At 37.2% G+C, this 23680-nt stretch overlaps 1 protein-coding gene across 1 annotated transcript in view; it reads left to right on the plus strand.

Moving 5' to 3' along the window:
- Agps (alkyldihydroxyacetonephosphate synthase) overlaps window positions 1-23680 on the plus strand; it is a 57227-nt gene that overhangs the window by 13059 nt on the left and 20488 nt on the right. Inside the window, exons 3-5 of the mRNA XM_069828759.1 lie at window positions 9421-9557; window positions 12898-13047; window positions 18311-18462. Coding sequence (XP_069684860.1) covers window positions 9421-9557; window positions 12898-13047; window positions 18311-18462 — 439 coding nt within the window. The remainder of the gene's footprint in view (window positions 1-9420; window positions 9558-12897; window positions 13048-18310; window positions 18463-23680) is intronic.

Here is a 23680-nt window from a genome sequence, read left to right on the forward strand (position 1 = left end):
TAGTCCAAGCAGAGTTAGTAACTGCTTTCCCTTTTTTTCCACTACTCTGACTCTGCTGATTTAACTTTATTTTCGGTATATAGGCCTACTTTTGACATTGTGTCTTGTAATCTTTTACCATCAACAGAGACGGTGTCCGAGCCTCTGCTTGAGATTGACGTCGATACTATTGAATCATCTTCAAAATTCGTTTTGATTAAACGTACTGATTAGACAAGCCTACAATTCACCTACTGCTTACTGGTGCACTGCTACCGGAAGAGCACTCATGAACACCGAGCGCTCGTCGTCAGACCCGATCGCTCGTCGTGTTGCTTTACTTCGTGATTTATCGGAAATATTCGTATATGATCGTTATTGATTCCATCAGTGCCTTCCTAGACTGATAACGATATCCCGCGCTCGCTCTCTTGCAGGTCTCTGGTCAGAACTTTCGACTTTAAAATTGGATTTAGTAATAGTCTTTGCTGAATGAAAGGAGAAGAGCATAGTTTCTTTTGGGTTAACTATTTATGTGCCTTTTTTTTGTGAAGAAATCTGCCTTCTCATTCACTTGTATTCCAACGTAGGAGGAAATCCATTGAAAAATGTCTTTGTTCCCTTTCAATTTTCTAATCAGTGTGTTGATTTCTGACACTTTTGACAATAATATGTACCCTGAGCATGATATAGCTTGAATTGCTGGTAGAGAGTCGCAGAATATAACTACTTTTTGGAAAGAATTTAGTTTGCTACATAGTTGGGTGAGGGCATTATGTATTGCTTCCACTTCTCCATCAAAATTTGACAAGTGTAGTGTTTAAGCAGTGTACTATATGTTCTCTGCACCTGCACATCCCTCCATCGAGCCATCATTGTAGATATGAAGATACTCATCCTTTAGATACAACTTGTCGATTGTTTCCAATGCCAGGAATTTTAGAATTTCTTCATTAGTTTCTATTTTCTTAACTTTCTCCTGTAAATCTAATCTGAATTCAATGGTAATATAGTTCATAGGGTATGCCATGGGTAAAATTTGTTCCAATTTTGCTTCTTATTTCATCAATATATTGGACAAAACCCTTTTGTGTCTTGTCTTTTTATCTATGTTGGTGTTTTATTCATCAGTTTTCTGACGGACATGTAATTAAATTTTCGTACTGTATGAGTGCCATCTTCATTTCCGAATGCAGAGGAATATTTTCTGTAATGACTTCTAAAGCTGGGATGGGTTTTATTTTTATAGCTTCTGTATTTATTCTCATAGCTGGTTCTTGGGTTAAGTCTAATTCTTTTATGTCAGCAAATATCAGCACTTCACATCTATATAGTATGATTGGTTTAATACAAGGTGCAGCAGTGAATCGGGTGATTTTGCAACAGCGCTTATTTTGCTTTGGCTTGAGTGGAAGTGGGATGAGGGTAACGTCATCTGGTAAAGCACTTTAAAGCATTTCAGTTACAATGTAGTTGTGGTCAGGAGCGCAACGTGCTTATGCTGTAAAAGCATTTTACAAAAATGGCGACAGTTACGTGATCGCTCAGCTTGAATTTCGGAGAGTTCGGGATTCATCGCAATCATGCTGTTCCATCATCTCATGCCATCAAGACCTGGGTTCGTAACTTTGAGGCTACTGGTTCTACACACATTAAGAAAGGTGGTAGTGTTAAAACAGTGTGTACACCTGAGAACATAGCGGTAGTGAGAGAGCCATTGAATGGAGTCCATGCCAGTCTGCGCATCATCATTCTGTGTCACTCGGGGTTTCTGACCATAGTGTTCGACGGATTTTACACAAAGATCTTCGTTTTCACCCTTATAAGATTCAAATTACGCATGCACTACAGGAACACAACCATGGAAACAGGCTTCAGTTCTGCCAGACTTTTCTGCAGTTTATTAATGGAAACCAGAATCTCGTGAACAACTTACTGATGAGCAATGAGGTTCATTTTCATTTATCAGGGTTTGTTAATAAACAAAATTGGCGTTATTGGGCTGCCACAAACCCAAAAGAAATTCATGAGCAACCACTTCATAGTTTGAAAGTGACAGTATGGTGCGCGATATCATCTTTTACAGTTATCGGTCCGTACTTCTTTGAAGATGAGAGGGAAAGAGCTGTAACTGTGACGGAACATTGCTACATTGACATGTTGAAGAACTTCTTAGCTCCTGCACTTGCGCGTCTTCCTGTGAACAAGGACACGTTCTTTCAACAAGTTGGAGCTACGAGCCACACTGCACGAATCTCCATGGCAGCTGTGAGAAATTTTTTTTCCCAACCCTGTTACCTCGAGGCACGGATGGCCAGCTAGGTCTCCCAATCTTTCAGCCTGTGACTTCTTTCTCTGGGAGTACTTGAAACCTCATAATTTATAGTGCTCCAGCATCACACACCATTCAGGAGTTGAAACACCGAATTCGGTAAGAAATTAAACGAATTCCTGTGGAGATGCTGCAAAGAGTAATGGGTGAGGTTAGGAAACGACTTACCAAGTGCTTATAGAGGAATGATGGTCATTTGCAGGACGTTATTTTATCAAAATAAGGACTGTTCATTCAGTTAAATTGCTTGTAAACTAAATGCTTGTATGCATACTTCGTGTTCGTCTCTGATAAAGGTGAATAAATCTAGTCATTCGCCCATGTTAGCATTTTTAAAATCACTCGATTCATTGCCGCACCCTGTATAAGTTTTATAAGTTAAATTTAAGGCATTTAGGGAACAACCCCATTTTTTTCCTGTTAATCTTTTTAAGATACTGAATGTATTTCTAGCCCTCTTTTTTTTCTTTTTCTCCAATTTAATTTTTGGAATCCAAATACATCCCTAAATATTTCTGTTCTGCAGTTTCTGTTATGACAACCATTATGTTTAATATCCAGTTTTGAAATCTCATGTGGAAGGGAGAAAATCTTATTGAATGTTTTCTCAGTATTAACTTCTAGACTATTGTCTTCTGACCATCCTTCTAAGACTCTTAATACCTTGGTCATCATTTGAGATAGTTATAATTCTTTTTAGTATAAGACACGCAAATGATCAAATCATGGGCAAACAAAGCTGTTTTTATTCTAGATTTCTTGGAGGACAGTGCATAAGTCATTTATCACGATGTTAAATAATGTGGGGCTAATAACTGCACCTTGAGATATGCCTACATTCTGGTATTTAAATTGTGAAGTGATGCTGTTAATTTTATTTGCACACAATCTCTGATATAAAAACATAGTTGTCAACCTCAACACTTTTCCATTCACCCCATAATATTAATCGTAATTTTTTTTTTAACAATTTTGGCCCCCATACTGTCTCAACAAGTACAGCCAGTATTGTAGTTTCATGCATTGCATCTTTTACATTTTGACTGAATTTAAATATATGATGTACGGAAACCTGCTTGTTCGTTACATAATACATATGCTTCTAAATATCAAGTTAATCTGGAACTTATCACTTTTTCCATTGTTTTTGCAAGGACAGTAATTAAAGAAATGAGGTGATATCACTATTTCCATTGTTTTTGCAAGTATAGTAATTATGGAAATGGGGGTGATAGCTTGAAATGTTACGTGCTGTAATTTTCTGTTTTAGCCTCGTTCACTACTCTTTTAATGAAGGCACATTTTTGTCTCCACATTGTTAGCAGTTTTTACATTTATCCTTGTTTCCTAACTTTCTCCCTCTCAGTTTTAGATTTTTCCAGCTCCCCATTTCAAAATAGTTTGTATTGGTGTGATATTCCTCGTGGAATATAATGTCTTGAAGCATTCAGGATTATTTAACACAATTTATTATTATTTTTATTTAGTATTTCTTGTTCAAAGTCAAAATTTCTGGGATTGAGTTTGATTTCAAGTTCATTACAAAAACCAATCCAATTGGGCTCTTTGTAATTCCAACTACATCTCTGGTTACCGACATTATTCTTTCTGTTTATTTTTGTACCATAACTCCTTGTAGTGGAGAAAATCATCCTGTGGTCATAACTTGGATCATTAATCACTTTTCTTTGAATCCTACTTAAAATTTCAGACGAAACTAGTATTAAATTGGGATTGGTAATAGTACCATTATAATAAAGGTGAGTGGAAGTGTCCTGAGGATTATACACCAATTTCATATTGCTCAATGATATGTAATGTTTCATTTTCTTTTCTGCATTATTCATATCACTATACTCAACTTCACTAAAAACAATAAATGCAGTGTAGTCTCAGGCAGAGGACGAAGTGGGTAATTTTGTATTTGGGAAATCTGAGTTTGGTTTGCAATTGTGATTGTTAATTTTTAGTGGTGGAATGAATCCTAAATTTTCTGGAATTTAAATCTTAAAAGGCTAAATAAAGCTAAATAAAGTTACGCAGATTCTGCTAGATGGCATATTGAAAATAAGTGTGGCACTCAAGGCCACCACAAGGTGATATACTGGTATTTGTGATCCTGTACCATCAAAATTGTAATAATCACAGTTATTTTCTTGTTAGTGAACGCTTCTATTGGACGTCAATGGAGTTAAAACCAAGTTTTCCGAAGTTTTAACAGTTATTAAATTAGGATTCGAAAGATTCGAATGACATAAAAGCACGAAGATTCTAGTTTTAGAATCTAGACTCTTCTTCAATATTCACTGGATTCGAGAATTCGAATTTTCCATTTCTATTAATAATTTTTATTAGATTTCTTCAATCTTTCTGTGGGTGTATCGTGTACTTATACGTTCAAGACTTGATTATGGGTTTTATTTATGGCTCGGCAAGACAATCGAAACTTCGAATATTAGACGCAGTACACCACCAAGGTCTGAGACTCGCAATGGGAGCCTTCTGAACTAGTCGGCTAGAGAGTCTCTACTGCGAGTCTGGGGAATTGTCTCTGTATCGGCGACGAAACATTTTGTTGTGCGCATACGGGTTAAAATTGCTCACACAGCCTGAGCACAATACATTCGATAGCTTTCATTATTCCCCGTTTGCTTACCGATACAGAGAGAACCCATGGCATCCTCGTACAGCTGGTGTCCGGTTTCGTGACATTATCTCTGATCTGGACATCACACTCCCAACAGTTATGGGAATTCAACACCCTCCCACTCCGCCGTGGATTATGATTCGTCCCCTATTTGATTTATGCCTGAGCCAAAGTTTTAAATCATTCACACCCTCTTTTATTTATCGACAACGTTTTAATGAATAGCTATCACAATTTCCTGATTTTAGCCTAATTTTTACTGACGGATCCCATGTTAATGATTGTGTTGGTTGCTCCTTCATCGCAAACAGTCAAAAGTATAAGTTTAAGATGACGTCATTTACCAGTGTTTTTAGTGCAGAGTTATATGCTGTCTACCGGGCATTGTTGTTTTTAACCAGGGAACCTTGGGGCAGATATCTTATCTGCTCCGATTCTTTAAGCACCATTCAGTCTCTACAGTGCTTCTACTCTGACAATCGTCTTATTCTACGAACCCAGGCTCTTTTCCACTCACTCCTGTCGACGGGTTCCAAAGTCGGAGTAGTGTGGATCCCAGGCCATGTTGGGATTCCAGGAAATGAGGAGGTAGATGCTGCAGCCAAGGACGCAGCATTGAATGGTACACCAGTGTATTATCGTGAGAGGTGGCGAGACGTCTTCAACACTTTGAAATATTTAATTTGGCGGCAATGGGAGGAGGAATGGTCTGCATAACAAGGGAATAAATTACGAATGATAAAGTAAAGTGTTCTGGAATGGGATTCGTCTAAAAGAGCGTCACGACGCGAAGAAGTTTTAGTTATGCGGTTAAGAATTGGCCACTGTCGTTTTACACATGGCCATCCTCCGGTGTGTGACGCGTGCCATGTTCCAGTTTCCGTGGAACATGTATTATTGCACTGTAGGAAATACGACCACTCTCGACATCAACATATGATAGGCGTCACGCTGCGTGACGCTCTTGGAAACAATTTTAATCATGTGAACGCAGTTTTAAAGTTTTTATCTAGTACAGGTCTTGACAATGTCATTTAATTTTTATCGACCCCTAGACTCTTTGCATCTAGGGGACCTGCTATTTACATTTTATCTGCTCTGTACTAGGACCTTTATATTCGATTACATTTTATGTATTCCTGGTCACCAGACATTTTACATCTGGTGACGGTTTTAGTAACCGACTTCCTGGTGTTATATATATATATATATATATATGTATATTTTTTGTATCTTCCGGTTTTAACCCCGAGATTTTAATTGATGTCGCTTTTACATCTACCAGTTTTTAAATGAGGTGTTGTACTGACTCTTGCTCAAGGGCGCAAATAGACATAGACGCTGACGCGCCCTTTAAACACTATCAATCATAATCTCTCTGTGGACGTGTTGGGATAATACACTAAGTAGATTGTTAGTAGATATTGAATGCGTGCAAAATGTTTGTAATGTGTAATATTCTAGAACATGATAATATATAAAAGTGATAGCTTGGGCTCGGATTTTGATGACTTAAAAGTTAGTAGCCTATTGCAACATAGTATCCGTGCGTTTTTTTTTAAAGCGCTTCAGTAAGGCGCTTCATGCCTTTGCTGCAGCAAAATGAGGGTCGAAAAAAAACGTAAGTAGGTCAAATGACTGCAAAATGGTGGACAATTAATATTGGCTTCTATTTCTGCCGTAATAAATTTAATCCTAAAAGAACCAAACATGTCAAATAATTTCGACTTCCATGATAATGACATGGAATTATTATTACTAGACGATTTTGACAATAATAAACGTTGCAAAAGACCAAAACACACATTCCGCCATGATGGATCGTGCAGCAAACTCGTAAAGCGAAGTTTTGATTTGTTGCACGCTTGCTACAGCGACGGTGAAGCAAATGTAATAAAAGAACGGTCTTGCTGCAGCGCTTTACGTCTTGCTTAAAAAAAAAAAACGCACTGTATAGTTCAAAATCGCAAACATGAACATTTACACTGTGAAATGTTCATTGACGGGCATAGAAGTTTTTACCAAGGAAAGTGAAGAATGATTCTCATTACATTCTGTATTGATTACACAGAGAATAATATTTGAAATGCATTTGAAGGAAGTGGGTTATGATGATAGAGACTGGATTAATCTTGCTCGGGAGAGGAACTGATGGTGGACTTATGTGAGTGTTCCTTAAAAGCCATAAGTAAGTAAGTGTCAAACCTTGGGGACCAGCATTCCTGTCTCTCTCGATACTGCAGTCTGGCAAGCAGATCGCAAGCTTTCTTGGATAATATTCTTGCCATCCCGTAGCACTACAGTGTGGCAAGTGACCTTTCGCGTAACTAGTGATTGAGGAATTGGATGGAAAAACGACCCAAGGCCAAAAATTGCGTTTTGAGAAAAACAGGTTTGAAAAATAAAGTTGTATACCCTTGGTAAGATAAATTTTTTTTATATATTTCAAGAAAGGACTATGACCTAACCTTCTTCTTCTCTGTTTTAGGCTTTATACCATGTTTTTACATATATTTGTAACTTTAAATATTAAGATACATATAAATAAAATGGCCCATGCTTTAGAGTAGTGTCATATAGGGTGTCCAGAAATTAAATATAAATTTTGTAGATATAGAATGTTTATTAGAGGTAAGATGTGTATGGTAATAAATTGTGTTTGTAAACTGTGTGGTTGCTGCTGGCGTCCATGCATTGGCTTTGTGACAACAGCTAAACATGTGTTCTGTCGTTACAAGTAATTGAATCTGCATGATCTTCAGCTTACCAGAAAAGGTTGCTATGGTGATGTGGAGCCTAGAGGGGTCGTCGTATGGTGACATTCGGACAAAATTTCAATGCTGATTCCATAAAACTGGACTCACAGACGAAACACTTAACACGTTGATTAACAAGTTTAAGTGTACTCAGTCACAATGGAGCCCATATGAGGATATCTCTCATCCTTTGAAGAGCCATCAGGTTGTCCATCGCACTTAATCCGAAATCAGCGTGGCATTTGTTACAGGAATTGAACATTCCGTCGCCCTCGGTAGCGTAGTTGGTATAGTACTGGCCTTCTATGCTCGAGGTTGCGGGTTTGATCCCGGCTGAGTTCGATGGTCTTTAAGTGTGTTTAAATGCGACAGGCTTATGTCAGTAGATTTACTGGCATGTAAAAGAACTCCTGCGGGACAAAGTTCCAGCACACCGGCGATGCTGATATAACCTCTACAGTTGCGAGCATCGTTAAATAAACCATAATTTTTTTTTTTTAACATTCCACATTTGACGGAGCATAGGTGTTGCATTTCACGCTGAAGAAGCTCTACCAGCTGCAGGTTCTGCACCGCCTGCATGACGAGTTTGCACAGTGTGTGACTTCTTTATGTGTGGATTTATCAAAGGATGTGTTCTCACCCGACCCATTACCACACTGGTGGAGCTCCATCTGCAGGTGGTTCGATGGACAATCTGATGACGCTTCAGAGGATGACGGATGTCCTCATACGGGCTCCATTGTGACTGTCTGAGTACACTTAACCTTGTTAATCAGCGAATTTGAATTCTAGCTAATTATTTCTACAATTTGGAATTTCTCGTTAGAGATTTTTCCTTCTCCATTGTGTAGAAATTCCAAATTGTAGAATTTATTACACCACCACAAATGCAGTTTTGCAAATAATTATTTCTTTGGAAAATGTATTATGTGTCTTTCACGTCTTAAATTTTATTACCTTATTAAAATGTTTCTGCCTGCTATTGACCATCGTCAGAACTGGTGTTGCTGGTCTTGGCACCTTTCATTGATCTGTGTATATGAATTTCACCTGAATTGCTGAACAAAGTTTTTTCATATTTAGTTGTATGAGATGCATGATTTATAATGGATTTTGCTGAAAGTAATAATTTCTATTAAACAATACCACACACAACACACATCTCAACACACAAATAAACAAATACAACCACACAGGCGTATACAAACTCAAATGTAACATCTGCTACAACTTCTACATAGGACAGACAGGCAGATCATTTCAAGCACTTTACAAAGCCATAACAAAATTACAAAACACTTCCACATATGGATAACACATCACAAATGCTAACCACACTTACCATCAACACAGGCATGGAAATTCAACATATCCAACCAAAAAGCCAGAAACGAAAGACACTAGAACAATACAAAATATATAGACACACAAAAACACATTCAAATGAAATTCTCAACACACAACTCAATTTCAGAACACACACACTCTTTGACTCCACATTTCACTACACAAACACACCCCCACAGCAAACAAAAGACGCAAAGACCAGCAACAACCAGTTTTGAAGTTGGCCAATAGCAGGCCAAAACATGTTAACAAGATAATAAAATTTAACACGTGAAAGACACATAATACGTTTTCCGAAGTGATATAGTGTTAAAAGTTGTGTAATCATGATGTATAATTATTTCTGTTGTGTTCAGGTATGCCATAGGGAAACTCTCTCTTCCTTATTTCACTGAGTGGGTCCTGCAGAAATTCGATATAGACCTGAACACGAGGACACTGGCTCAGCCCATACCCAAGCCTGAAAAGTTCCCATCACCCATAATTGATGCAGGTAAAGTTGCGCCATACACACATGAGAAGTGTTGGTTTATTTCCTTCTTTTACAAATTTCTAGATTAAATGTTCTTTTTCAGAATCCCTCATAACCTGTTTTTTTAATGCACTGTTTGTTCATTGATCTGTGTATAAGAATTTCACCTGAATTACGGAAGAAAGTTTTTTCATAATTAGTTGTATGAGGTGCATGATTTATAATGTATTTTGCTGAAAGTAATAATTTATATTAAAAAATACCACATGAAAAATTACTCATAATTGTTTCTACAATTACATTCCTTATCTGCCTGGAATAATAATCCATAAGAAATAAGATTATTTTATTAGTTCATATTCTTCTTAGAGTTTAATATTTTATGGTCATGGTCTAGTGGTCATGGCCTCATGGTCTAGTGGTCAAAGGTTCTGGCTATAGTTCATGAGGTCCCGGGTTCGATTCCCGGTTAGAGCACAGGAATTTTTCCTTGTGTTCGTCCATGGTCTGGAATTTAGGTTAAGTTTAGATTTAAGACCTCTCCTGGCACCACATTATCATAATCATCCTATCACATCATCGGGGTAATGTAACTCCGCCTTCCAGGCACCCCAACCTCAGAAGTGGGTTACAACTAAGCCACGGCCAGGAGAGAAGACCAGAAATGTTGAAAGACAACCTGGTGGCATTGGAGGGGAGAAAAAAAAAGATTGTGATAGATTATAAAATTAATCACATAGATTTTTTTAGCAAAATCACTTCAAAAATAATTACGTTTAGCTCTCAGAATCACTTACATAATTTAAAAGATGTGATGATTTAACACTTATCAATTCGAAGGAAAGTACGTAACTTCATAGCAACTTTAGTAGAAGATAATTATTTATTAGCTGGGCTGCTTAAAAGTAGTCTCTTCTTCCCTAATTATTAAATTGCTGTCTATGCTGAATCCCACAGAGTTGATGATATACTCTGCCCACTTGCTGTTTGCTCCATAAACAGAAGAATTAAGTTTGGTGCTCTACTGACCTATATGCAGTGAAACGTGGAAATGTGATGAATGATTACATTGGAGTTCTGAAAGAGGGAGTGGCATAGGAGGAAATTGGCGACACACTCTACAATGAAAGATGAAAGAATTCTTCACCATATCCATGAAGTACTATAGTGGCCCAAATCTAGGGTAATGGCTTTTGCATAGAACAGCTATGTGAAAACCGAACCCATAATCACGGCTTAGCCATTTTCAATTATAAAAGAAGTCTCCTTCATAGGATGTGTGGACTGTATAGAAGGTTAATTGTTGATTCTTTTCGTGGCCACACAATGGACAAAAGTTCAGAAGTTGAGGTGATTGAAGGAAGAAGAAGGCAACAATGACGATGAAGCCTGGGAGTGATAGCTAGAAGAGGATATTAGTGAAAAATGAAACTGAAAACTTAAAAATAGCTTTAAATTTGTAAGTTTTTTCATTCTTTTCAAATTGTGGTTTGTATTATATTGAGATTCTTCTACTTTTTCATGTAGAACATTTGAAAGCTTCTGAACATCTGTATTTAAGGTCGTACTTTTTCAGACCATTATGGTAGATCTACAGATCTTTTTGTTACACTGAGTTTGTGACTTACAGTAGAACCTGATGATATTTGATTAACATCATTAACAAAATTCTCAAACATGCATTATATCATCTGCTTACATGAGTCATGTTAAGCATTGAGAACTGTACTATACTGGGAAGCCAGAAGATTGACAATTGTATCGAAATCTTGAGCATTATATTAAATAAATAAATCATCTGCTTACAGTCCCTGCCTTCAGTTGTAGATGGGTCTACCAGTAACTCCATATTCTTGTTCATTTTTTAAAATTCTCAGTGACACTCAGTGACAATGATTCACAATCCTACAGTTCTGTAAGGTTATTATTTAATTGGCTAATGTTGACTGTTATTATTATTATTATTATTATTATTATTATTATTATTATTATTATTATTATTTTATTGTTACTGTTCTTGCTCTTTTGATACTAAAAGTAAGTTGTGTTACATTATGTTGTACCTTAATAACATCAGGAAAGAAAAATAGTAACAAGCCCTGGAGAGTCAAAAAAGAATACATACAGAACATTGAACAAAAGATGAGTGTATTGAATACAAACACGCAGATGTTGAGTTTCTTATTCACTGGATATGACTGTTAACAGTACATCTAGTTAGGATAGGAGCACGCACAGACAAAAAAAACAACATATGCAAGGAATAAAGGAAAGTAGTACGGTAATTAATTAAACACAATTTCTTCCTATGTAAAGTACTGAGGGAAATCCCTGCAAAGAGAATAATTCCATTGCACTTTATAAGAAAGCTATGAAAAATTTCCAATGCATTTTGTAGGAAAGCTAGGAAAAAATTGACATTATAACTACTGAAAAACATACTAACATGTTAGATCTTTGAACGATTTCAAGGGAAAAATTGTTCCAGGGCCGGGTATTGAACCCGGGATCTTTGGCTGAGCATGCGAACACACTACCATCTGAACTACCCAGGAACGATACCAGACCGTGCCTCAATTTTTCCCCTTTTATCCACATACCTCAAGTGGTTTGATAGATATCAGAACCCAGAATTGAGTGCACACTTACTGTGCGACTTAAATTTATGGTTTGCTCTTCTTGAAACAGTAACGCTTATACAAATCTGGCTTTTCAGATACACACACACACACACACACACTCTCTCTCTCTCTCCCCCCCTCCCCTCACCCCATACCCCTCCCTTCACCCCATACCCCTCCCCGTCCTGCTCCACATCTCCCTCCCCCTCTCCCTCTCTCTCACTCACACCCTCTCTCCCCCTCCCTCACCCTCTCTCTCCCCGCCTCTTTCTCTCTCTCTCTCCCCGCCTCTCTCTCTCTCTGCATTGTGCCAAGGTGATTGAAGGTGATGATTATAGTTTACAAAAATTGTGGAACGATAACAGGAGAAATGGGAGTTCCTCCATTTCACTTTTAATCTAGCTAGGTTTCTGCTGTAGAAATTCAGTACTATATCCATTCTACTAATAGTGGTCCCCATCTTAAAAAAAATTTCTAATTCGATTTTTGAGGTTCCGCAATAAATTCTTTTCTCTTACACTTTGTATTATTATAATAAAGTAAAAGTAATTAAATTATAGGGGAAACATTATTAAATTCTCACACACATATCTAGACCTAATGGGATTGAAATAAATATTCATTTTCCTGCTAGAACATAGGACTGCAGGATTTATAGTTACATAAATCACTGCTTTTATATACTGGGCTTGGTTGAAGAATGTATGAGTAACTTTTTTTCCTTCTTTGGTGTGTTGCAGCATTCCTTGATGAATTACACAAACTGAAAATCTCATTCTCTGTGGAGAATCTGGACCGCCTTGTGAGGGCCCATGGTCACACACTTCACGACATCTATGTGCTGCGACATGGAATGTTTGAGCGAATTCCTGACATTGTTGCATGGCCAGGTGGGTTAACTAAACTGTATGTTGTTCCATTTAACACGTCAATGCCAATTGACGACTGTTTACTCCAGTTTGCGACCTGGTTATGAATTGAGTGTGAATGAAGAAGATTGTGCAGGTGCTTCTTGGACCATTTCAGAGTTGACATTGCTCTTAAGAAATCGTCATTATTTTTCACTTTTCTCTCCTCGACCTGATTCTCTTTGTTATTGTTGTTGTTATTATTGTTATAGTTATCTTTTTAGCTGATTTATGACTACTTGAGTACCTTCTGTGCTAATCAGTTATTCTTTATGACATCACACATCTCCATTTTAGCGTTTCACGTAGGAAATTAATAACAGATAGAAAAATATATTTTACCTATGCACGTGTGGGAGTGGGGTGCGTGCGTGCGTGCGCGCTTTTTTAAACAAACAAGAAGTATCCTAGCTTGTACTGCTATGTAGTAGTAGGAGTGAGTGAATGAGTGAATATGAATAATAATGATGATAATGCACAATTTAGATAATTCACATAGGCACAAACAAACTCTATTGTAGAGATCTCTGGTTAGGAGCATGACAGCACTTATATTATTCAGATGGCTCTGCAGTGGATCTTTAACGACTTATTGGCCAGTCTGTCTTGTAGATGTGGTTCCACTAATTACACTGTAGTTTAATTAACTGTCTTTATAAAAATCGTAGTGTGCATGATCTAATTTTACAAACTCTATTTAATGTTCTGGTCATAGTAGGGATTCCAGATTTTCGAACTAGAAACCGAGACACTTGGTTGTATGTACACAAACTATTTTAATACTACAGCAGTTCCATATAATATGGACTTATATTTAAATTTTGGGGGTTTTAAGGTGCACTGTCATGGCTCATGTCTTGGGCTCATGCCCATTTGGCGAAACTTTTTGTAACATCAGGCATCACAAGATCAGGTCTGTAATTGCAACATGCCTTAAATCAAATGGCTACACTACCTATGAAGAAGTCCATGCAATTGCGGATACCAAAAGTCTTTGGCATATTGATATTATAACATTTAAACCTGGAGAAACAAAAGGTTATATTCTGGATCCAACCATCAGATTCGAGACACATCAGAATCAACCCAAGGAGGTTAATCTAGAGAAAAGGACAATTTATGAACCAACTATCCCTTATTACAAAACATCATATAAATTCAAGGATATAGAAGTCATCGGATTAATGATGGGCACTGGAGGGGTCATAACAAAACAATTCATGTCATTCTGTCATAACTTTGGAGTCCCAACAACAACAACAGTTAAGGAAATTTCTATGATAACTTTGAAGGGTTCTTTGCAGATTTTATGGCGACACTTGTACTTCAGTTCAAATTACAAATTACAGTTGAATTTTCTCATTGTTTTATTTTTTTATCTGTATTTTTTATTTTACTGCAAATTTTCGTTATTGTAAAACATTATCTACTGTAAATATCAGTTTAGTAAACAAATTTCTTGTAAGACACTTTTAATGTCACATCACACCTTAAATGTTACTGTTTAATATTCATTGTCTTTGGCAACTTTACCAAGTTGAGAAAGATTAGATATTATTAGACTTATTTTGTATTTGTCTAATGATTAGATATAGTCCTCATAGGACATACAGTATATGGATCATATGCGAAGACTAAGAGGAAGGCAGAAAAATAAGAAAGACTGGAGAATGCTTGGTTTGGAGTGAAAGACCTGCCCTTGGGCAGAACACTATGGATGAATGAATGAATGAATGAATGAATGAATGAATGAATGAATGAATGAATGAATGTTACTTATCCATGAGCCAGTCACACTCCTCAGTTTCAGGTTAATTTGTTGATTTGGAGATTGAGGGGCTAGGGTATTTATCGGAAGAATGAACACCTTTCAAGAGTATTATATCAGAAGATATAATTTCAAAGAACTTCAGACAAGTAAGATCCTTGTAAAATGCTTTGAACAACAAAATTTACTTTACGGTATTTACTTAAAACCTCTTTATCCCTTTGGTCCACATAGTGTTCATGTGAAAGAAAATGCTCTCAGTGGGAGCATTTGAACCAGGCAGACTTAAGCCAAAGGATAATAACACTTGAATATCCTTATTATGGGTCAAGGTTTCCTTATTTAAGTGTGCAAAAGTTTCCTACTATCTTGCTGTAACACTTTTAGATGACTGTCATGACTGTCCTTTAAGAGAAACTTGTTCTACAGAAAGTGTCCTTTAGTACAGTGTAGTTTCTCTTACATTTTCCTAATTCATATCACCTAGGTATTTAAGAGAGCTACAGTTCTTTTCTCAGAACCAGTCCACTTTCCATACATACTCGGTTCAAAAAGTTTCCAGAATTTTTTTTTTTTTTTCCGTCGAAATGAATAATGTTACGTGGTATGTTTCTGTTCCTGATGTTACATCATTCATGACATCACTTCTGTAGAAATCGTGGCTAATGAGAAAGACATGCTTCAGCACGAATTGGAGTCACGTGATTATCATGGTCTAGTCATGGTCATCTTAACAATCGCCTAATATAAATACATGTTCAAAGTTTAAAAAATAAAGGAATTGCTATATTAAACTCTTGTTAAACGTGCATTTATATATAAACTTGTTCAATGTTGGCCATGTTATGACTAAGAATGTGACATTGTGCAGTAGCCTGTCTTTCTCGTTAGCCGCATAACGAGAAAGACAAGCTATGGCGCGAATCGGAATGTGGGATACAGAGCAACACACAAATATTGTATCAAATTTTGTGTTTCGTTTTGCACAAATCTCCTTCAGAGACATTAGGAATGCTTATGGTGAAGCAGCTATGAAAAAAAAGTTCTTCTGAAGGTCGACCAGTGCTCTGGTCGTCTTTGATACTCATATGGCCTTCATTCTGAAATGCGACAAACAAATATCACACAAACAACAACAGCCAGTTGCCACACAATACCTACAATGGCTATGATCATGAAACTTCTACACGTGGCTAGTGAGAAAGACAGGCTACAGTGTGACATTACATTTTTATTCATAACATGGCCAACATTGAACAAGTTTATATATAAATGCACGTTTAACAGGAATTTAATATAGCGAACTCTGAATGTGTATTTATATTAGGTGATTGTCATGATGGCCATGACTAGACCGATATAATGATGTGACTCCAATTCGCGTCATAGCCTGTCTTTTCATTAGTAAGACCTCTTAAGTTAGAAAATAATACAAGGAGTACACTTCAAAAGATTTATGTTAACCAGAGGCTAAGTTGGAGACTGAGTATGGTATTTCTGGAGAAGAGCAAACTTATTTTCTTCTTAGAAACATGATGGAAGCTTTGTCAGAGGCAGAAGGAGTTCTCTCATGAGAGACAATTATAATAGATACAGGTATAAAAATTTCAGGAGTCTTGGCAAAGGGAGAGAATTTAGAGGCTGAAAAGAAGAGAGAGAGAATTTTAGGAATTTCTCGGAAATATCACTATGAGTGACTTGCGTGGGAGAAACTGACAGTATAAGACAGGTTGCTGACAATAAGGATGAGAAAGAGGCGGCAGAAACCAGTGATGTGAAGTAAAATCATTCAATTAATACCCTAGCAGCAGGCTTTGTGGTTAGGGTGACCAGATTCACATCGATAGAAAAGAGGACACAAAGCTTCAAAAAGGAGGACATTGTTCGAAAAAGAGGAAGAAAATATGTACTCAGATTTAGGCTTAGGCCTATATTATACTATAAATTACGTCAATATCTATTTTCTTACAAAAGATTTACAGTAGCTACAGATTTAGGCTTAAGTTAAATAATTATGATAAAACTTAATAATAATGCTTTTACAGTTAGCTACATATGAAAATCAAGAGAACTATAATTATTAAAGAAGATAGAAAATATCTACCCTATTTATATTTAGGCTTAGGCCTATATTATACTTAAAATTATGTCAATATCTATTTTATTACAGTATAATTATAATAAAACTTAATATAAAATGATTTTAGAGTTAACTACATATAAAAGCCAAGGTAACTATAATTATTATCAAAATACATAAAAAGATCGCACAAAATGTGAATTTAATATTACTTTGTATGCAAAGAGAGTTATGGTCGTTGGCAAAGAGTACAGTATATCTGTCAATGCTGCTGCCACCTACAGGAAAATTACTTGAAAAAGACGGCAAATCAGATAATTTCAAAATATCAGACATACAAGTTACGAAAAGGAGGACATTTCTTGATTTTTTTTTAAATCTGCCCGGACCCCAGACAAAGGCCTAAAAGGAGGTCATGTCCGGACAAAAGAGGACGTCTGCTCACCCTATTTGTGGTGGATATAATGTTTTTGCATGCATCAATACTTCTATTATGAAGTGTCATCACATTTTCGTTGTAAAGATTATCACTCGTTACAGTTATTTTTATACCGATATCAATTCATTGATTTCTACCACCACCATCCACAGTGAATAAATTTTAAGTTACATGATGACTTTTGGTTGAAATTAAAATTATTAACCTTTTTTGTCATCAATCATTTCGAGGTATGACAATATTGTTACATACTTCACGTGATGTTGATATTGGGACATCAATTAAAAATGGTAATGCATCATTGGTATATGTATGTTACCACTTCTTGTAATTGGAGTGGCATCTGAGAAGGCGTCAATAAACTCTTATTTTATCTCTTCAAAGGAAAGCGCCATCTTTAACACTGCCTAGGTATTAATTCAATACTGGGACTATACAGCAATCCAAGGCTTGCTTAATGTGTCACTTAGAGATGGTTCACAACCACATGCTTAAAGGTAAATTACCTTGAATGAATTTGTGGGGCCAGTTAGATTTTTTCTTTCGTCTGGTAGAAGTCAAAGTTAGATTATATTTAAACGAAATATTCATCATTCTTGGCTAGATTGAACCCCCAATACTTAGACTAAGAGAAAAATACAGTAACCACTAGATCACTAACCACTAAATCTTACTTTTAATTAGAAATTTTATTTTAACAAGCCTGTCTTGTGGAATTTTAAAATACTTACTTTTTTTTTTTTTAATGAGCAAATAGATGAAATTGTACCATTTACAAACAGTAAAATGCTAATTATGGGTTTGTGTCAGTATGAGCAGGGAGTTTTATTTTTGTAAAAGAGAGAATAGGTGAAACTTTTCCATTCATGTAACATGCTATTTACGAATTTTCATTATTTAAATAAGCGAAGTAATTGATACAGTGCAGTGTATTTTTCCTGACTGTGTTGGTGTGCAGAATCTCATGATGCAGTGGTGCAGTTGGTGCAGCTTGCAGACAAGCATGATGTGGTTGTGATACCCTTTGGTGGTGGTACCAGTGTGTCTGGGGCAGTATCCTGTCCTCCTGAAGAGCACCGTACTATACTTTCCTTGGACACATCACAGATGGTATGATTTGCATGGAAGTCCTAGAACTATTTCTTTTGTTTCTATGTAACTTCCTTAAACCATTACTAACAGGGCATTTAAACATAGGGCATGAGAAACGTAATATTTTTCTAAAATGATCATAACTTCTGCATGAAAGGATGTTTCTTCACCAAGTGTCTGCATAATGCTAATTAAACTACATATAATGTCATTATGAAGTCCATGTTATGTTGAAAGTTTTTTTTTTTTTTGTGATAGGGCGAAAACAATTTCCAGTGGAGACTTTCAAATCGTGTTTTGCAGAAAAACAGTGTGTATTTTGTCAATAGAAAATGTTTGTAGTTTCAATAAAATGGCATCAATTCCTTTGAGATGCAGTGGACGTGTTTTGTTTGCGGTAACAAGTTCACTATCAAGATTTCGTGGTACTATCAAATCTCCAATGTTGTGTTTTGTGCTAAAAAAAATATGACAACATTTATTATGTGACTTTGGTTAAATGGATTCCATCTGTTCAAAGACTGACTGAAAGCTTAAAAGTTATTTAAACTCTGTATGCAGTCTTAATAGTACTGTATTGTTATGATCTCTAAATAATACCATGTTGTTTCATTAGGAACAATGAAGAACATATACTTATGAAATGCTATTTCAAATAGGGCCTTTGTTTATATACATATTAAAGGCAGAGAACGTAACCTTTAAAGGGTAGCAACTTAATATTCATTATTTTAAAATAAACTGCAAATATGAGGAAAAATATCTTCTTTTCAATAAAACCGTATTTAATATTCGTAAAAAACAAAATTCCCTTCCAAAATTTCGATTAAAAGATAAAAGGAAATGAACTTTTTGTGTTCGTCTATGGTCTGGAATTAGGTTAAGTTCATATTTGAGACGTCGCCTGGTACCACATAGTAATCATCCTACCATATCATCGGGGTAACATATGAGCAAATGCTGGGTAACTATCGGTACTGGACCCCAGACTCATTTCATCGGCATTATCACCTTCATCTCATTCATACACTAAATAACCTAAGATGTTGATGCAGTATCGTAAAATAACCTACCAAAAAAAAAAAAAACAAAGTGGAGTAATTATCGACAGACCTTGAACTCAACTTACAAAATATTCATCAAGCCAATTCTTATTTATAATGGGGAGGTAGTAATTACAGCAACTCATTCAAACTTAAACTGATTAGAAGTATATATTATTATAATGTACCGAAGTACATGTGATATTTCCATGCAGATATTCTGCATTATCATACGATGAAAGAGTAATGGAATGGAGAAACATTCTCTCCGGCGCCGGGATTTGAACCCGGGTTTTCAGCTCTACGTGCTGACGCTTTATCCACTAAGCCACACCGGATTCACCCCGGCGTTGGAAGAATCGTCTCGGTTTTAAGTTCCAACTCTTGGGTTCCCTCTAGTGGCCGCCCTCTGCACTACGTCATAGATATCTACGAACCTAGGACCGAAGTCCACACATGTGCTGAGGTGCACTCGTAATGAGTGACTAGTTGGCCGGGATCCGACGGAATAAGCACCTCAACACATGTGTGGACTTTGGTCCTAGGTTCGTAGATATCTATGACTTAGTGCAGAGGGCGGCCACTAGAGGGAACCCAAGAGTTGGAACTTAAAACCGAGACGATTCTTCCGACGCCGGGGTGAAATCCGGTGTGGCTTAGTGGATAAAGCGTCAGCACGTAGATCTGAAAACCCGGGTTCAAATCCCGGCGCCAGAGAGAATTTTTCTCCGTTCCATTACTCTTTCATCGTATGATTAGATGTATGCCAAAACCAGGATCTAAGGTTAATAACTGGAGCAGCAAAATTAACTCCAATAACAGCAATGCAACTCTTAACCCTCAGTACATCTGATACTAGAAGAACGATCGTTAATTCAACATGAAAAAATGCTAAGATTACAAAGAAAAAAGTGGGAAAAACGACAGTTAATAACCAGCTAATTTAAAAACGCAAGAAAGCTTCCTATCAAAAGTTACAAACATAAAAACAGAACAATCTACCTCAATCTAAAGAAAATATTATGATCAGAGAAAATCCTTTAACCTTCCAACCAATTATCACCAAACTAGAATTAGAAGAATCAGTTACAAAATGTGAAAATGTACTGAAGGCTTTAGCATTGGAAGCTGTGAATAAAACATACCCACCAGAAGAATGGTTACACATATATACAGATAGGGTCTACAACTAAGGATCAGGAGCTACATATGAATTATTCTCATTTTATCAACCAGTTGGATATCATATGACAAATTTTGATGCAGAAATAACGGCCATTCATATTGCGTTATAACAGCTCTTATATAGAATAGACAAATTTAAAAAAAAACTGTCATACTCACAGATTCTAAGGCAGCAATCTATGCACTTAACTCGCATAAAATTATGTCAATTCAAATTCAGGAATGCCAGAATATGATACAACCTCACAAGTTACAGAAAAAAGTCCACTTGCAATGGATACCTGCACATTGTGGAATTGCTGGCAACAAAACTGCTGATCTCCTTGCAAAAAAAGGCTCCAAATTAATTCCAAGTAAAACTAAGAATTTAATTTCCGTATCTATAAAAAGACTAATAAAAAATAAATATAAAAACAAATATACAGAATTTATACATAAACACGCTGAGGATTAGATTAGATTAGATTAGATTAGATTAGATTAGATTAGATTTAACAGGGGTGTTCCTTCCGGCCCAAGCACTGCGACCTATAAGATCTATTGCGCATCCCCGTTGTTCATCCCTTTCAGTCCAAAAGTTTCAAGTTCTTGATGAACTGTATCAAACTTTGGACTGGGACCTTTGAGATCTCTTCAAGTTTTGGAAAATGATTCCCAAAAAAGAGAGATCTTTGTTGCGCAAGCGCATTGCAAACGCACAGCAGATGAGTTACTGACTCATCTCCTTGTGAACATCTTATACACAGTGGGTCAGTAATAAGTCCCATCCTGTATAAGTTTTTCTTCAGGGCACAGTGTCCTGTAAGAAATCCTGTTGCCCAGGAGAGCTGCTTTTTGCTAAGTCTCAGCAGCTCATTCGATTTTGTCCTTGCAAGACCTTTGATAAGGGCCTTGCTGTGATTACAGCTCTTAATTGAGTTCCAGTAACTAATATGTCGTCTGTGAGCCCAATCCTGATGACCTGCTTAATTGGTCTTGAAGATAGTCCCAACACAGGTTCTGGTCCTATAAATGGGGTCTCAGCTCCATCTTTAGCAGCCTCATCCATCCTCTCGTTTCCGTGAATCCCTGCATGTCCTGGCACCCACCTCAGATGAACTGAGTTAGTGTTTGCCAGTGTCATGAGGGTATTCCGACACTCCAGTACCAGTTTCGACTTAACCAAAGGCGATTGAATCGCCTTTAGTGCCGCCTGGCTATCAGAAAGTATAAGGATGTGTCTACCTGAATAGCCCCTCCTAATACTTTCCCTTACATTGGCTAAGATAGCAAAGACCTCAGCCTGAAAGATAGTGGTATATTGACCCAGGCTAAAAGAAAGTCTGGTACCATTGCCAAACAATCCAGCCCCGGTTCCTGATTTGGTTTTGGAGCCATCAGTATACCAAACTGGGCCCTTATTGTTAACCAGTTTAGTCCGGTCCTTCCATTCACTACGTTCTGGATAGGTAACTGTGAACTTTTTGTCAAACAAAACCCTTGGTTCTAAGATGTCAGTTTCCATGCTCAGGGTATCACTGACACTCCTATCCCAAGGGAGTTTGAGATGATTAAGGTGTTCAACATTGAACACCTTTGTCTGACGGCAAATTCTGTGAAATGCCTTAAGGGCCTCAGCTTCAATCCAAATATGCAGAGGAGTGAGTCCTATTAGCATTTCAATTGCCACTGTAGAAGTTGTTCTAAAGGCTCCCGTTACTGAAATGCAGAACACTCTTTGCAACTTGTTGAGTTCTGTTCTACAGTTCCTTAATTTAACTCTTGGCCACCACATAAATGCAGCATAAGAGAGTATAGGTCTAACCATAGTAATGTATATCCAGTACACAATCCTAGGTTTTAGACCCCATGTTTTGCCAAGCATCCTTCTACAGGTCCAAAAGACCCTGTATGCTTTGGCTATGCAATAATCTAAATGATCTTTCCAGGTTAATTTCTTGTCTAGAATGAGTCCAAGGTATTTAACCTGTGAAGAGTATGGTATTCTTTCACCGAAGAGTGTGGGTTCCCTAAGGTTCCCCACAGATCTCATCCTTGTGAAAGGTACCAGTACTGTCTTGTTAGGATTAACAGAAAGCTTAGTTCTGTTACACCAATTTTCAATCTTTTTCAGTGCTACTTGGAGCACGTCAACGACTGTGGTGGGAAATTTCCCTTTTACGATTACAGCAATATCGTCTGCATATCCAATGGCAAAATACCCAGCCTCGTTGAGTTCTCGCAACAAGGCATCCACTACCAGGTCCCACAGCAGAGGCGAAAGAACGCCTCCCTGTGGGCAGCCCCCAGCCACAGACACCCCGAGCATTTCCCCAACCAAGCTCATGGTAATTTGCCTGCTTTTTAACATGTAATTTATCCACTTGCAAATAAGCGGAGGTACATTGTGTTCTTGAAGTGCTGTTAGTATTACTTTGCAAGAAGTTTTATCAAACGCTCCTTCAACATCCAGAAATGCTCCTATGGCAATTTCTTTAAAAGCCAGCCCCTTCTCGATAGACGAGACTACCTGATGAAGTGCTGCTTCTGTAGATTTCCCAGGTAGATAGGCAAACTGGTACTTATGTGAAGGAAACTCCTTCAACACCTTGTCCCTAATATGTCTATCCACTAATCTCTCTGGTGTCTTTAAAAGAAACGAGGAGAGACTGATCGGGCGGTATGCTTTCGCAACAGCATAGCTTGGATGCCCCGGTTTTGGTATAAATATAACCTTGGTCTGTCTCCATGCCTGTGGAACATATCCAGAGGCTAGGCAGACCCTGTACATGCTACATAGTATGGACTGTATAGAGTCCATACCTTGTTGCAGCAGTGCAGGTATGATCTGGTCAGGTCCTGCTGATTTATATGGGTCAAAAGAATAAATGGCCCATTTTATTTTAGTTAACGTGATCACATCCCTGACCAGGGCCCAGTCCTCCTTGCTCGAACACAAGCGGAACAGTTCCGGTCGCACCTGATCAGCCATCTGACCAGTGTTAACTACCTCTGATTCTGGAAAATGT

This window comes from Periplaneta americana, chromosome 6, assembly GCF_040183065.1.
Source record: "Periplaneta americana isolate PAMFEO1 chromosome 6, P.americana_PAMFEO1_priV1, whole genome shotgun sequence".
NCBI classification, from domain to species: Eukaryota; Metazoa; Arthropoda; class Insecta; order Blattodea; family Blattidae; genus Periplaneta; species Periplaneta americana.